The 15,690-nt window shown below is 32.6% G+C and overlaps 2 protein-coding genes and 1 long non-coding RNA gene across 3 annotated transcripts; 2 read left to right on the top strand and 1 right to left on the bottom strand.

Annotated features, from left to right (window-relative positions):
* The first annotated feature begins 646 nt into the window (after nt 1–646).
* LOC120266972 (aspartate aminotransferase, chloroplastic) lies at nt 647–4,956 on the top strand. Its single transcript, XM_039274636.1, is given in 12 exon segments — nt 647–878; nt 957–1,004; nt 2,498–2,692; nt 2,869–2,907; nt 2,983–3,072; nt 3,162–3,270; nt 3,365–3,474; nt 3,827–3,970; nt 4,050–4,216; nt 4,311–4,446; nt 4,448–4,576; nt 4,660–4,956. Coding segments are annotated over 12 exon segments (1,362 nt in total). The 5' UTR covers nt 647–815; the 3' UTR covers nt 4,792–4,956.
* Nucleotides 4,957–5,146: 190 nt separating this feature from the next.
* Nucleotides 5,147–6,595, bottom strand: LOC120266973 (spermidine coumaroyl-CoA acyltransferase). Its single transcript, XM_039274637.1, has one exon. It carries the CDS (start codon nt 6,592–6,594, stop codon nt 5,245–5,247), a length of 1,350 nt encoding a protein of 449 aa, XP_039130571.1. The 5' UTR covers nt 6,595; the 3' UTR covers nt 5,147–5,244.
* Nucleotides 6,596–10,578: 3,983 nt separating this feature from the next.
* Nucleotides 10,579–14,119, top strand: LOC120266383. The gene is made up of 4 exons (XR_005538152.1): nt 10,579–10,782; nt 11,841–12,033; nt 13,501–13,623; nt 13,743–14,119. It is a non-coding gene; the product is annotated as an uncharacterized LOC120266383 (long non-coding RNA).
* Nucleotides 14,120–15,690: the final 1,571 nt, after the last annotated feature.

Consider the following 15,690-nt stretch of genomic DNA (forward strand, 5'->3'; position numbering starts at 1 on the left):
ACTTACATTTATTTATGTGAACACAAAAATGAAATGTTTCTTTGACTTTCCCTTGTCATAAGTATTTAAAAATCTAAATAATTTTCTTGGAATAAAGATTAATTTATTTTATTTGATCAATTTCTCATATTAAATGCAGTAGCTCAAAACCATCTTGGCCACAAACTCATATTATCTATTTCAGTCCACATAATAAACAATTATGAAAAACCCTCTCTTTGCTTACCATTTAAAAAAACCTTTTAATATATTTTTTTATATACACTCATGTAAAATTTCATAATAACATTTATTAAAAAATTTTATAATTTTTTTATAAAATAAACAAACATATCTGAGCATGTATAATAGTTAATATCTCAGATTCTCAATTCACTTGTGTCTTTGTGTCTTTATTTTGCATAAGTTATAATTTAAACTCAATGCCGTTAGATCAAAAGTTCGCTGGCATTTATATAAATTTTAAAATAAAATTAAGATACTTCATTAATTATTAAATAATAATGATATTACATTGGTTCATATAAAAATTTTAATTTTTCATAGTTATACATAATAAGATACACCATTAATTATTATGCTTTGTAGGGGTATATCTGCTAAAAAGAAAACAATTTTAATAAAAAAGCTACAACGCGATGAGATCTATATAACGGCTTGGCGGAGAAAACTTGGCATTAGATCGAACTTCACCTGCGAAACCAAAGGCTTGGCCTGGTGAACTTATCGCCGTCGCTCTCCTCCCCACCTCGCTTTCCCATTCCTCTTCTCTTCGACCTTCTCCTCCATCGATCTAGGGCTTTCTGTTCGTTGTCATGGCTTCCACGATGTTATCTTTTGGCCTCTCCTCGCCGGTGGCCATTCTCGATAATTCCAAGGTCTCTGTTTTCTGGTTAGTGTATGAGATTTTGAGTTTTGTTAGTGTTCTAAATGTTGGGAATTTGGTGGTTGTGTAGAGGATCGGGGTCGGAAAGAGCGTTGGTGATCTGTTTATCAAGGGCAAGGTAGAGTGATTTCTCGCCTTTTGTGTTTGAGCTGTGATGTTTTGATGATTTTGTTTGGATTCTTTGCCTTGTTGCTTTTTGGGTTTTTGGAAATTAGATTAGTTTAATTTGTGGATTAGCGGGAAAACTTGGTTAAAAAATTGTTGAAAGTGGGCCATAAAGTTGTTGGTTTTTCTAATGCATAATTATCATAGTTTGATTTGTGGATTGGCGGGAAAACTTGGTTGAAAAATTGTTGAAACTTGAAAGTGGGCATGAAGTTGTTGGTTTTTGTAATGTATAATTATCATCTTATGCATTAGGCAGGAGTCACGAACTGAAATTCGGTTTGGTTGAAAAATTGATGCGAATGCTATTACTGGGGACAAGCTCACTGATAGAAGGAGAAGTGGTCGTCGAAATCAAGGCATCGGTGGTGACAAATATAAAGATTTTGTGATGAATTGAGAAGCAGGAAAGGAGATACTGATTAGTAGTTAAATGTTGATTAGTTGTAATGCAAATTGTAATTTCTGGAAACCAGGTTGTTTAGAGGAGGGGTTAACAATTAGTTGGGTGTCCTGGCACGCGTCATGTTTGTGGAAATGCCTCAGTGACGACCACTTCTCCTTCTATCAGTGAGCTTGTCCCCAGTAATAGCATTCGCATCAAGAGTTGTCCTCACCTTGTTTCTTCTATGTTGTGTTTCTGGAAAAAGCTCATTTTGTGGCTGTTTGATGAATTGGTTAGTGATCAGCTAAAAAAAATTTGATCTTTTTATTTGGGGTTTGTAGATGGGGCTTGATAGGATGAAATTGGATTGAGATTTTAAGCAAGGAAACTGATGTGAATTTTCATCCGGTAGGATGGGTTTCTATATACTCTCATGAGGAAGCTGGAGGCACACGCTGCATTTGTTGTTGTCTCCCTATCATAATTGTTGGAAGCCATCTGTTGATGTAGTTATGCATTTAGTAGAAACATAATTCAGCGTTGAACAGGATTTATACATATGAAGACTTTTTATGCATCTAGTTTGTGTCTTGAAATATGACATTTCCACGCACACACACAAGTAGAGGGTTTGAATTTTTATGATAAAACCAAAATAAAATATTATTCTGTCTGGATATCAAGTAAAAATTCATGCTTTGGTATTGACATTGAACATGCGAATGTGCATCGAAATACTTATGCTATCATCTGAAGATTTTATGTGGCAAAGGGTATAAGGTGATGAGCGATAAAGATTAATAAATTCAAGAAATATCTTCCAAATAATTGATTATTACTTGGAGTTTGGGTTGTTATGGAACACTAATCATCAAAAACTTTATGAAACAAAGTTGCAAATATATATACGCACTTGATGCTGCAGAACATATGTCTAATGACAGAAGTGGTCGTTCATGTTTGTAACTGTTAAGTTTGTAGGTCACCTACCTTTCTTAATGATCATATTCTAGCATTGGACAAATTTAAAGCTTTTCGTTCTACAACAATTGAATTTTCAGATGTCTGGACGTGTACGAATGGCTGTTTCTGTAAATGTGTCTCGCTTTGAGGGTGTGACGATGGCCCCACCAGATCCTATTCTTGGAGTTTCAGAAGCATTCAAAGCTGATACAAATGACTTAAAACTTAACTTAGGTGTTGGAGCTTATAGGACTGAAGAACTTCAACCTTATGTTCTAAATGTTGTCCAAAAGGTATGGGATGGGATTGTGTGCCCTGCAAAACTGACTTACTCGTATAAGAACACATAGTAGCATAATTGTTATCAAATGGTGTTTCCTTCCATTTGTCATTAATTGTATTGCAAAAGGGGAAAAAATGATGGCATTGTAGATGGGCTATTTATTAATTCTTTAGGTTCTTTATGCAGGCAGAGAAACTCATGCTGGAAAAAGGAGAAAACAAAGAGGTAAATAGAGCAATAAGCTAGCATGATGCCTTTATATCTGTATGTTTTTCTGAACTTCAGATATTAATTATGCAGTATCTGCCTATCGAAGGTTTGGCTGCATTTAACAAGGCCACTGCTGAGTTGCTGTTGGGAGCAGATAATGCTGCTTTACAAGAAGGAAGAGTATGGATACTGTGTACTTAGTTTATTTACCAGGATTTTATTGTTTTTGTTGCTTCGATTAATTATATTTTTCATCTCCTTTGTTGCAGGTGGCAACTGTTCAAGGTCTTTCTGGGACTGGCTCCCTTCGTCTTGCAGCTGCATTTATTCAACGATATTTTCCTGAAGCAAAAGCTTTGATATCATCTCCAACTTGGGGTGTGCACATTGCATATTTGGACGCTTAGATTTTGCAGGTCGTCTTAAGTTGCTTCAGTCATTCTTGAAATAATTCTTTTTAAATGTTGAACAGGTAACCACAAAAACATTTTCAATGATGCAAGAGTTCCCTGGTCTGAATATAGATATTATGATCCTAGAACTGTTGGTTTGGATTTTGATGGCATGATAGCAGACATAAAGGTATGGCTCATAAACTTTTTGCTGACAATACGGGTTACAAATTGACACATTTGCTTGAGATCCCTTCCCTGATATGACACTCATAATAATAGGATTAGCATGTGTCCACTCCACATTTCAGAGCTTGGTCACCGACTCACCAGTTTATGTCATCTGTACTTCCAATTAAAATTGTTGCTTGTGTATCTTGCTATCATGTTGGCTTCTATTTTCAAATTATTCAGAATTGTTTTGCTTTAATTGCAAAGTTGTTTTGAAGGAATTGTTTTCTGAGAAAAGGATGCTACCTTTCCTGCAGAAACCAGAGTATGTTTCTACCTAATATTGTCTGTTAACACCTTTTCCATTTCAGGCTGCCCCAGATGGATCTTTTGTTCTCTTACATGGCTGTGCTCATAATCCAACCGGGATCGATCCAACTCCTGAACAGTGGGAGAAGATTGCAGATGTCATTCAAGAGAAGAACCATATCCCTTTCTTTGATGTTGCATATCAGGTAAAACAAGTTCAGTGTGACTGCCACGTGTTCTGCTGAGCAATGCTGCTTATCCTGACTCCTGATTTTTGTGCTATAGGGATTTGCGAGTGGCAGCCTTGACGAAGATGCATCTTCTGTGAGGACATTTGTCGCACATGGGATGGAACTTCTGGTTGCTCAATCGTATAGTAAAAATCTTGGGTTATACGCAGAAAGAATTGGAGCTATCAATGTTGTCTGTTCATCTCCTGATGCAGCTACAAGGTACAATATGAGAAAGATACAAATTTTATGGGTCGAGCATATCAGGTCTTGGTATTTTAAAAATGATGTAGGGCTCCTCCTTTTGCATGATCAGGGTGAAAAGCCAACTGAAGAGACTAGCCCGGCCAATGTACTCAAATCCTCCGGTGCATGGTGCTAGAATAGTGGCCAATGTAGTCGGAAATCCAACTCTTTTCAATGAGTGGAAAGAAGAGATGGAACTGATGGCCGGGTCGGATTAAGAATGTAAGGCAGAAGCTGTTTGACAGTCTCTCGCAGAAGGATAAAAGCGGGAAAGATTGGTCTTTCATTCTTAAACAGATTGGCATGTTCTCCTTCACCGGTTTAAACAAAGCTCAGGTGAAAAAAGTTCAATATTTGATCATTTAAAAATTTGCTCTTATTTCTTTTTAGCTGATAGTGTTTTTCATTGTGTTACCCAGAGTGATAATATGACAAACAAGTGGCATGTATACATGACCAAGGACGGAAGGATATCTTTGGCCGGTCTTTCTCTGTCCAAATGCGAATACCTTGCCGATGCTATTATCGACTCTTTCCACAATGTCAGTTAAGATGAGATCAGTTCTCGAGCTCTTTTGTATGATAGGCTATGCTGGAACTTTTTGATCTTGTTCCAGTTTACGTGAGCTTTTCTAGGTAACTTCTGCTCATCAAGTTATTGATGCTGTGAAATAAGTAATAGAAACTCCGAAATATATCTATCTTAAGTTTTAGCATTGATGTTGCTAATTTATCATATGCAATAAACTTTGGAATTATGTATTTGGAACTATCCTCAATTTAAGCATACCTTGTTAACCAAAACTTTCTGATTATGTTCTATTCTGGATGTGTGTGTGTGTGTTTTTTTCTGTTATACCTTCATGCATATAATCTGTAATTACATATAAAAACCAAATTAGCGAATTGATATAACTCTTGTTAAAAAGACATTTATCACTAATAAGAAAACAAAGGCAAAGTTAACACAATAACAACATATTATTGCATGCATCCATTGAGCTTCAGACGACAGTTGAAAGAGTAGCCATCTCCTCCTTGAACTTGGCCATGGCAACCCTAGGAAGACAAACTAAAACCCTAACTCCGCCCTTCATTGCCGGATCCAAACCAAATGGCGGCATAAAGACCACAAGGTCGACATGTCCGAACATTCTCCACGGCACCGGAACAACGTTCACCGAGTTGTTCCACCCGAAATCGACGCCTGATAGCCCCATATGCCTCCAATCAGTTAATACAGTAGCAGCTCCACTGGCCTCAACCTTCTTGTTTTCTTGATTGAATCTCTCCATCATTCCCAAATATGGTCCCAAGTATTCCTTCCTCATTGCTCTCCTCTTGCTCTCCTTAATAAGCCATGCAACTCTTGATAGTGGCCCTTCACAAAGCTCCTTCCCATCCATGAATACATGAGAACCAATGAAGGCATTGCCATAGTATCCTTTATTAAGGGCAGGGTCCAAAAGGTTCCTCATTCCTATGGCCAATGAGAATTGCACCTTTCCATCTGAGTTCATCTCCAAGGCTCTAATCCTTGCCCTCCAAACAAACCCACCAAGGGCCTCCAATGTAGTAATGGTATCAGAGCCAAGTTTTATAGTATCAGAGCTAAGTTCAAGCTTAAGTTTTTGAATGCTGTCAGCCTTAACATCAAAGCTTGCATGCAAGAGATCATTGCATGGTAAGTGAGGAGAACATGCTAGTGAATCCTTAGAATAAGGGAAATGGAGTGGTTCTTCATTTGGGTTGGCCAAAAGCCTCTCCCTCTCCCACACTGGCTTCACCGAGAGCTCTAACTTGCCGGCGGCGAGCTCGGCCACTCCCCGGAAAAACTGAGAAGCTCCAAAGCCATCACAGATGGAATGGGATAACCCCATCCCTACTGTAAAACCTCCACATGAAAACCTTGTCACTTGGAACATTAAAGGATGAATTCCATCCTCACTTTGAGACTCAAACTGAAGAACAAACTTCTTTGCAATATCAACACTTACATCATAAAAGTAGTTAAGTGAAGAGAGTGTGCATGTTGTTGTTGCACTTAAAAATGGAACTCCTTCTCCATTGCACTTGACTTTAAGCTTGTTATCTTCACTGTATCTCTTGAGTCTCCCTGCTAAGGGATAGAACTCAACTAGAGATTTTTCAAGGCCTTGTTTGATGATGGAGGTTGGATCAAGCTTAGTTTCATTAGATTTATAGACATAGATGGTTTGGCATATGAGTTCAAGGTTAGGATCATTGTCAATGGTGGAGAGGGAGAGAAGAGGAGAAGGAGTGGGTTGTGAAGGCTTCACCATGATGATGTTTTCCTTCTCAATTGGAATAAGGTCATTGAGGGTGGTAGCCATTAGTGAGTGAGTTTGCAAACACTTTGGAGTGTTTCTATGTGGTTATATAGATGCAAAAATAAAAAGAGTGGTATTGTGATAAGTGTTTAGGTTCATGATTTGATAGCACTAGTGGAGTGGATTTTTCGGCCAGTTTTGTGGCATCTAGTTGTTCTCCAAATTGGCTAAAATGGTTTGACTTTCAAGTGCACATTACTTTTTGCTTGGTGGTAGTTCATGAGAGGATGGTTTTGAATTAAATATTGTTAACATTTTAAAGGCTTTTTTCCCTTTTTGCTCTCACCTTATTACCAATTCAACACCATGTGAAAGACACACCATACAAATTATGTTTTTGACATTATTTGAAAAATAAGTTTTAGTATAAAATAAATGGACTAGAAGAAAAAATGAAAAACAAGTTGAGTGCGCATCTTATATTTAATTTCACCATTAAATAATACTAATATTAATTATGTCGTCTCTCTTTTCAAATTCACCTTTAGAATTGACACGGCTCCTTTAAATTAAAAATATAAAGAAAAATAAATTATACCGAAAAATTATATTTATTATGCTATATTTCTTTAGGTGTTTTGAGCAAACTTTGTATTTATCACCCTACCTCTAGTTTTTTATTAATTAATTATTTCTTATTTGTTTCTCTCACGTAAATTTTTTTCATATAACTATTTTTTAATTAATAAACTCTGTGTGTATATATATATATATATATTTATTGGGTGAATAACTTTATTCACAAACACATCTCTCTCACCAACAACAACAATGAAAGGTGACCAACCAAACATTATCAAAAATAGAATGAGTAGACAATGGACAGAGAAGAGAGCACTTGAACTGTGTACTGAATTGGTAAGACCCACAAGAAAAAATAAATAAATAAATAAATACCATGCACCCATAATTAGTTCTTTTGGTGTTGAGTCTCAAATGGATTTTAATGGTTCACTTAACTCCATTTTTAAGTTCTCATTATTTGACTCTAATCAACATTCTCTCCTCTTTCTTTTTTAATTGCATTTATAATACATCAAGATTAATATTTAATTAACTTATATATATGAAAATATGTTTTTATGTAATTATAATAATGGATTTAAGGGGCACAATGATGATCTTTTGAAGAAGAGAATTGACGAGTGATGCAAGCATGAGGGCATGTAACTTTTATCAAGAGAGTGGGTGTGTCTGTTCTGTTTAATATATATATATATATATACATGTGAAAATTATGAATAAAGCATTATAAAAAAATAGGTTGTGCACCTTGTGTGTAGGTGGATAATTAGTTAATTACTAATATACTCTTTCAAAAATCATATTTACATATATGTCTTTATGGTTAAAAAATAACTTATAAATTTAATTAAAATATAAATTAATAATATTTTTCTATTTTTTTAAAAGTTAAATAAATATGAGAGGAAATAATAGGTTAGTTTTTGAGGAAAAGCTTTTAGTTAATTTTTGAGTTGCAACCTTGCAGGATATTTGTAAATAAAAATAATTTGTAAATATATATAAATATATTTTTTAAAAAAAAAAAGATAAACCATGGATAATTATGATAATTATAACAAAAAGACAGCATAGAATAACAGGAGGGAAAACTCAATAAAACAAAAAAATAAACTAGTGAATCACTAAGGGCGTTAATTTCAAGAAAAAGTGGGGGGAAGTGAGGGAAGTGGTCTGACTTTCTCCACTTCTGCTATTCATTTGTGCTGAAATGGGGAAGTGAGCCAATCTATAAAAACCAACTTCTTTTCACTTCTAAAATTTTTTTTGAACTCATAGAACTTCATCCAACATGTAAATCTTTTGGTTCTATTATCACTTTTTGATAAATGAACATAGAAGTCTTGTAAGTGGTATACTTCCCCTCATTTCAGAGAAGTGTCACTTCCCTTACTTTCCTCATTTACAGTGAAATGAACACCCTCTAGAAAATGGATGGAAAACAAGTTACAATAACAATTAACAACAAGGTATAATTAAAATGAAACAAGCAAACACACAAGTGGATGGAAAAAATACCACAACAATAAACAAACCATATATGATATTAAAAAATATATATATATAGAACAATAAACAGAAAACAACAACGAAATCCAATAAAAACAACAATATCACATAAAAGGACTAGCTATACATCCAAAGTTGAAGGGAAAGAGGTAGTTGACAACCGAGACCAACAAAAATAAAACAAATAAATAGCTAAACCAAAAACAAACGTTGTTTTTATAATTGTTTATAAACAGTTTTCTTTATATTTTAAGGGACATATAAAAAAAATCTTTTATATTAAATTATTAATATATTAAAATAAAAAAATAAAAATATGTCCAGAGGAGCACATCAAATATAAAAAATCTATTGAAATCTCTGTAGTTTAGAGTAATTTTTTTAATTCTTGGATTATTGAAAATTAAAATTTCATATATTTTTAAAATATATTTTTTATTTAATTATTATAACTTTACCTCAAATTTAAGAAAAAACTCCTTCTAAACACATAATTTTAAACTTTTGAAGTAAGTGGATAAATCGTATATAATATTTAAAAAAAACAATACATAACGATAAAGAAGAAAAAAATAACAAAATTCAATAAAAAAACAATAAACACAGTAAAAGTATAGGGTGCCATTTCTAGGTGGATGAAAAACAAGCCGCAATAACAATTGATGACTGATCCTAACCAAAATAAAACAAACAAACAAATAAATGGATAAAATATTAAAAAGAAATAGCACAGATCGATAGAGAATAAAGAACAACAAAACCCAATAAAATAATAATAAAACAAAAAACAGGATTAGTCATCTAATTGCACAACAACAGTTGACAACAAAGGTAACTTAAATGAAGTAAACAAACAACTAAACTACTAAAAAAATATCGATTTTATAATTGTTTATACGTATAATTTTTCTTTATTAGGGCATATAAACAAAAAAAAAATACTTTTATGTTTAAATTTTAAAAAAATTAAAAATATGTCACAAGGAGCAAATAAAAATATTAAAAAAAAAAAATTGAAATCTCTATAGTTTAGAGTATTTTTTTATTCTTTGCTTCTTGAAAATTTAAAAATTATATATTTTAAAAAATAAAGAATTCACAAAAAATTCCGTTTTTATTGTTTATAAGTATTTTTTTTTTTCTGCAGGGACATATAAAGAAAAAAAAATTTGTACTAAATTATTAATATAATAAAATTAAAATTAAAAATATGTCAAGAGGAGCACAAAAAATATAAAAAATTCTAATGAAATCTCTATAGGTTAGAGTAATTTTTTTTATTCTCAGCTTCCTGAAAATTTAAAATATATATATATATATGTAAAATATTCTTTATTTAATTATTATAAATTTACTATGTATGATTCGATTCAGGGGAAAATTCTCGTTAAATATTTAATTTTATATATTTTGAAGTAAATGAATAAACCACAAATAATACTAAAAAGAAGACGATACAAAAACAAAAAAAATAATAATAATAACAAAATCTAACAAAATAACAATAAGATAGAAAAAATGATTAACCCAAAAGTAAATGTGAAACAGGTTACAGGTTCACAACAACAATTGACAACAGAGGGCTAACCTAAACAAAATAAATAAAAAAACTAAACGACAAACAAATAACGTTTTTATAACTGTTTAAATGCAATTTTTTACAGCATATAAACAAAAAAAAAAATCTTTATATTAAATATTAAATAAATTAAATAAAAATAAAAATATGTCACAAGGAGGACATAAAATATAAAAAATCTATTGAAGTCTCCATAGAGTAATTTTTCTTTTTTATTCATAACTTGAAAATTAAAAAAAATCATATCTTTTAAAATATTTTCATTATTTAATTATTATAACTTTACCCCAAATTCAATAGAAACCTCCTTATATACTCCTAATTTTACACTTCTAAAGGGTTGTTTTTGCAAAAGCTTTAGTATACCAACAAAAACCCTAAAACCCTCCCCCAAAGTGCTCCGCCACTGTGGAAAACCAGTGATCTAGGAACAAGACGGGGCTTCTCATGGACCTCGATCCGGGGCTTGTTCCTTGTCTTCTTGATGTTCCTCTGATTTGGAGGCATCTTCTAACTCTCCTGCGGCAACCCTAACAAGCTTCAGCTCTGGGAAAGATCCAATCAGCGATGGATGCAATGTGGTTTACCTTTCAATGATTTTACTAGTTATTTTCTAAATTGAAATGGGATATGTCTAGAAATTGATCTTGTTTGTGTTCTTTTATTATTCTCTAATGCAACATCCGTGACTTTGTTTATTGAATTTGAATGGCTTGTGAATTGAAAATAAAACTTCTTTTCTATTGTTCAAATTGCATCATAGTAGTGGTTTCAATGATGTTTACATTATTTTGTTATGGAAAGATTGTATCTTTGTAAGTTATATTTTGATGTTCATTGGTACTTGCATGCCTTCTTCTGCATTATATTATTGCTGATGTTCAAGAACAGTTAAGGAACAATTTTGATGCGGCAGTTTGAGAAAATATTGCTTGTCCTTTTTAGCCAGTTTTTCAACTCAACTGGCTTTCATTGTATCTATAAACATAATTTTTATTGTGTAAACATCCTACAGTTTATTAGTGGTCTATTGAAGGTAGATTCATGATCTTGTTGGATCTTGGGGTTATTCTTTTTCAGTCTCTATCGTATTGAAGTTTTAACAAGAAACAGTGAAAGCATTTTATTTATGACTGAACAGTGTCTGATGCCTGGCATGCCTGCATTATATCAGGTGGTGCAGTTTTCGTAAAAAATTATAGATTTGTGGGAGAGTTCCCTCTCATGTGGTTTGTATTTCCTTCATTTTTTATACTTTAGTTCATTATTGATGAGAACTTTGAAGCAATACTGCAACTCATAGTCTTATTGTTGGTTTGTTGAGCTTCATGTGGACACGGCATTTTACAGCTACTGATTTAAGAATGATTTGTTTCTTAGCAAATAAATTGGCCTTTATAATCTAAGACTGATTTCCTTTTCATGTGTGTATTTTGAAATGTGATTTATCTGGGCACAGCAGGGCTGCTACTATAGGTTCATTTTTTAAAATAACATACTGGTCATTCTTCCCATGTTAATTGTTGCATGCTGTATCTAATTTTGTGTTTATCAAATGCATTAGGCGCCTCCTACACCTTGGTTTCCAAAGTTGTCTTTTGTTTTTTTCTTTAATTTTTTGCTTTTATTGTTTCAGGAGAGGTTGATCGAATCAAAACCTGTAAGCCAGTTTCCCCTGGAATCTAGAGAATAGTAACTACAAAGCTTTGGTTGCACAAGAGCTGAAGTCAAGGGGTCTAATCTGCCAATGAGACCAAAAGATGCCAATCACATGAGCTGAATATCTATTCACCGGACTGGGGTGTGTTGTAATTAATATAAATCTTGAGGTAAATTGATCAGTTTAAATTTATCAGGATTGACAAGTTTCCCTCTTCTCTATCAAACTTTTCAATCCTGGAAGTGGCATAATAATTTATCATCACTGATCCTGCATGTGACTACCATGACCTTGTTCTAGGGATTGGTTAAATCTTGAGGTAAACTGATCAGTTTATTTTTGTGCAGTGCTAATCACCACAATCAACTAATCATTTTTAATTAATTTGGCAACGGCCGTCGGCCATCCGCCTGCTCTATATTTTAATATTCATATGAAAGATTACCTCTGCAGAACCTTTTTTTTTTTTAAAGATTTATGTGCTTTGAATAATCTTTTGTATAGCCAGATGATCCCTGTGATGACAAATTTAGTAAGCTGAACTTGCTTGAGACAATGAATGATCGGTGCTCTCTCGGCGAGTTTTCATTGCTGAGGTTGAGGAGCCGGATTTCGTTTTATGTTGAGATTAGGCATTCTGAGGGATCTTTTGTTTATAGCATATTTTGATTTTCCTTTTTAATTTATATTGTTTTGGCTTTTGAAATTGTTGCTGACTTGTTCTGGTGTAAAGTATAATATTCGTATCTTTCTTACTTTGCTTGTGTTGACTGAAAGTTCCGAATAATATTTATTATAAGCTTTGTAGTTGTCAATGAAATTTTTTAAGCATAAAGAACATGGGGATGTCTCTTTTTCCACTTTGTGCCTTACCTCCATTTGCCTTTTGATCTAAGCCCAAATCAAAGAAGCCATTAGGCACATCTAGCGACATGATAATAGAGCTTTAAGAGTTGTGAAGATTCAATGCTGATGCATCGATGACATCACTCATATTGTTGTTTTGGATACACTCATCTTCTTCACAAAGTGAAGTCTGTATGAATATTGAATACCCTCATGTTCTCAAAGTCAAGTTACCTAGACAATGCCCTTTTTTTTGTGCAGTTTGGTCAATGGATGTTTATTTTTTTTAGATCAGTATAAAGTTCTTCTGTATTGAATTTATTTTAAATATCTGGAGAAATGCCAGCTTCAATATATGATTCCAACTCTGACCTTCAATTTAGAGTATTTGGTCCTGCTATCCTTTTGCTAAGTAAGCGCTGGTACTGGCCTTTCGTGGTCCTAATGTATGTGGTAGCTGATTTGCCATCAGAATATTGGAAATATGTGCTCAGCACTCCTTAATTAGTGGTTGAGTTTAACTAATTGTGACAAGGCCCACAATTTCAATGCCAAGAAACCTATATACTAATTTCTCTCTTCGTCATTGCAAAATTATGGCATTTCTTTTAATTTTCTTTAGCCTCCTGGGTAATCGGTAAGTTCCTTTGAAATGGTAATTCTTTTTGCTCGAAATCTATTGAACAGAAGAACATGATATCAATAATAAGTTAATAACTGATTAAGTGGCTTTAGGATTTCGCATAAAATTTAGTTACTATGAGACAACATTTTTTTGATTGGATTGCAGTTTCCGGAAGCCGTCATTGAGGAGCAGGACGATAATTTTGCGGACAATTACCTATTTTCATCAACTAAAGACCTCAAACACAAGCAAAAACAGTGGGGAAAGAAAAAGGAAACAAACATGCTGGTAAGAACACTTGATACCCTACACAACCATTATAATCAAATTACCACAAAACAGGAACCTTTCTGTTAGGTTTTAATGAAAGATTGCGTCTGTGTTTGTTTTTGGTGGAAATCATGAAGTGTATGAATGGAAGGATCACTTTCAGAAATATGGTGGAAAAGGATGGAAGTGGACCAAAATTTCATTTCTTGGAAGTCGACTTCTTCACTTAAGATGTTTGTTTCTCAGGAAACTGGAAGTCGGTGGTGTCGCACTCGTATTAATCTCATCTATTATTAACTTGATTTTGGTTTAAAATCTTTAAAGCCTGGTACAGTATCAAAAATTCTTTTGGAACTAAAATTTGACATTATAAATGTATTATCGCTTACAAAACAAACTAGAGTTGGCAATTGATTAATAACTATAATTTTTCCCCTTAGTGTGTAATATGTATAGCATCATGTGTAAAGTCTACCGATAATGAACAAATAGTCCATTTGAAGTTTTGTTATTCACAAAAAAGATTTTTAAATTTGGGTATCCACATAAATTATTTTTTTTATTTTTTTTATTTTTTGTTTTTTTGACATTGTATTTTTTTGATCTTTTGATGACAAAAGTAACTGATGTTGATGGAAATAAATAAAAAATTACTATAAATTTAAATAAAAATTTATGTAGTTACACGAAAACACATAAGGTTAAACGAAGTGAGCTGCATAGAGAAAAATGTAAGAAAAAACTGATGTAATGAACTGCATAGTAAAAAGATAGAATTATCTAGTAAATTTTTAAAAGGCTTATAATTTATTTTTTTCCTAAAAATCTATTTATCCAAGGGTAATGTAAAAAAATTTAAAAAAATATAAAAATTAAAAAAAATAATAATATTGTCGCCAGTTGATAAGGTCCAATGTATTTCCTTATTTCATAAATTTTTGTCGCGCTTTGGTCATGCGCACGAATGAGGACAGAACCGTAACCGGTATCGACGGAGTCACAGAGCTTCCAAAAGTTAATGGAAAACCGTCTTCCAAGTTTGTAATTTTCTTTTGAGCATGTACGTACACCTACGATCAGTTAATTTAAATTTATTGAATTTGTTCGATTCAACGGCCATTGTCAGCTTGCCCGTACGTGAATGGTTTATATGGGTTTTCTTTTATTTATTCATTTAATTTTTTTACCAAGTTTATTATGTCAATGTATTATTGCATGCATAATTTTATGAGAATAATTTTATGTTTAGCCAAAATCACTTAGTTCAAATAGTTAGCGGCATCAAAATAAGTTTTTTGTATGACAAATGGTGATGATTTAAATTCTTATTAGAGGAATTAACTTATAAGTGATGTCATAATCAATTCACACATCATAGAAACAGGTGTTTGTCATTTTTTTTCATATGTTAGTCCATATAAAGCTTTTAATTATGTTTTCACCCCCTTACTACCTAATTGAATCTATTTTTTTCACTCTTTAGTTGATTTTTTTATGGATAAAAAAAATCTATACATATCTTTTATATGGATATATATTCTTGATGATATGAGGCTAAATAAATATTATGTATATTCTCAAAAAAAAATAGGTTACTTATGTACCTCCAAAAAACCTATGCATTTACAATTTTTTTAAAAAATAAAAAATAAAATAAAAATTCTATGATGATTTTTTCCAACAATAATTTACAAGGGTTTGTGTACAAATTTTTCTAGGTGCTCCAACAGATCTCACATAGCATTGCAGTAAAATAGATTCAAGACATGAGTTCTCAGAAAGGCCCAAGCGAAGCTAATTTTGCTTACATACGCTCCTTATTATTTCAAATAATATCTCCATTTTTGCTGAGCGAACAAGATAGAATAAAACAATAAATAATTAATGTTAAATTTTGGCTTAAATTTTAAATTTTAAATTTTATTATATATATATATATATAACTATAACTTTACACGTGGCTTTTAATGTGAATCTGGAACGAGAGGTGACGCCGGCTGGCGCTATTCGCGTGAACAGCCGCACCGACACCTGGAACTATAAGCCCATTTCCAAAATCCCCTTCCCAAACTACCCCTCAAATGG

This window comes from Dioscorea cayenensis, chromosome 8 (assembly GCF_009730915.1).
Source record: "Dioscorea cayenensis subsp. rotundata cultivar TDr96_F1 chromosome 8, TDr96_F1_v2_PseudoChromosome.rev07_lg8_w22 25.fasta, whole genome shotgun sequence".
Classification (NCBI taxonomy): Eukaryota; Viridiplantae; Streptophyta; class Magnoliopsida; order Dioscoreales; family Dioscoreaceae; genus Dioscorea; species Dioscorea cayenensis.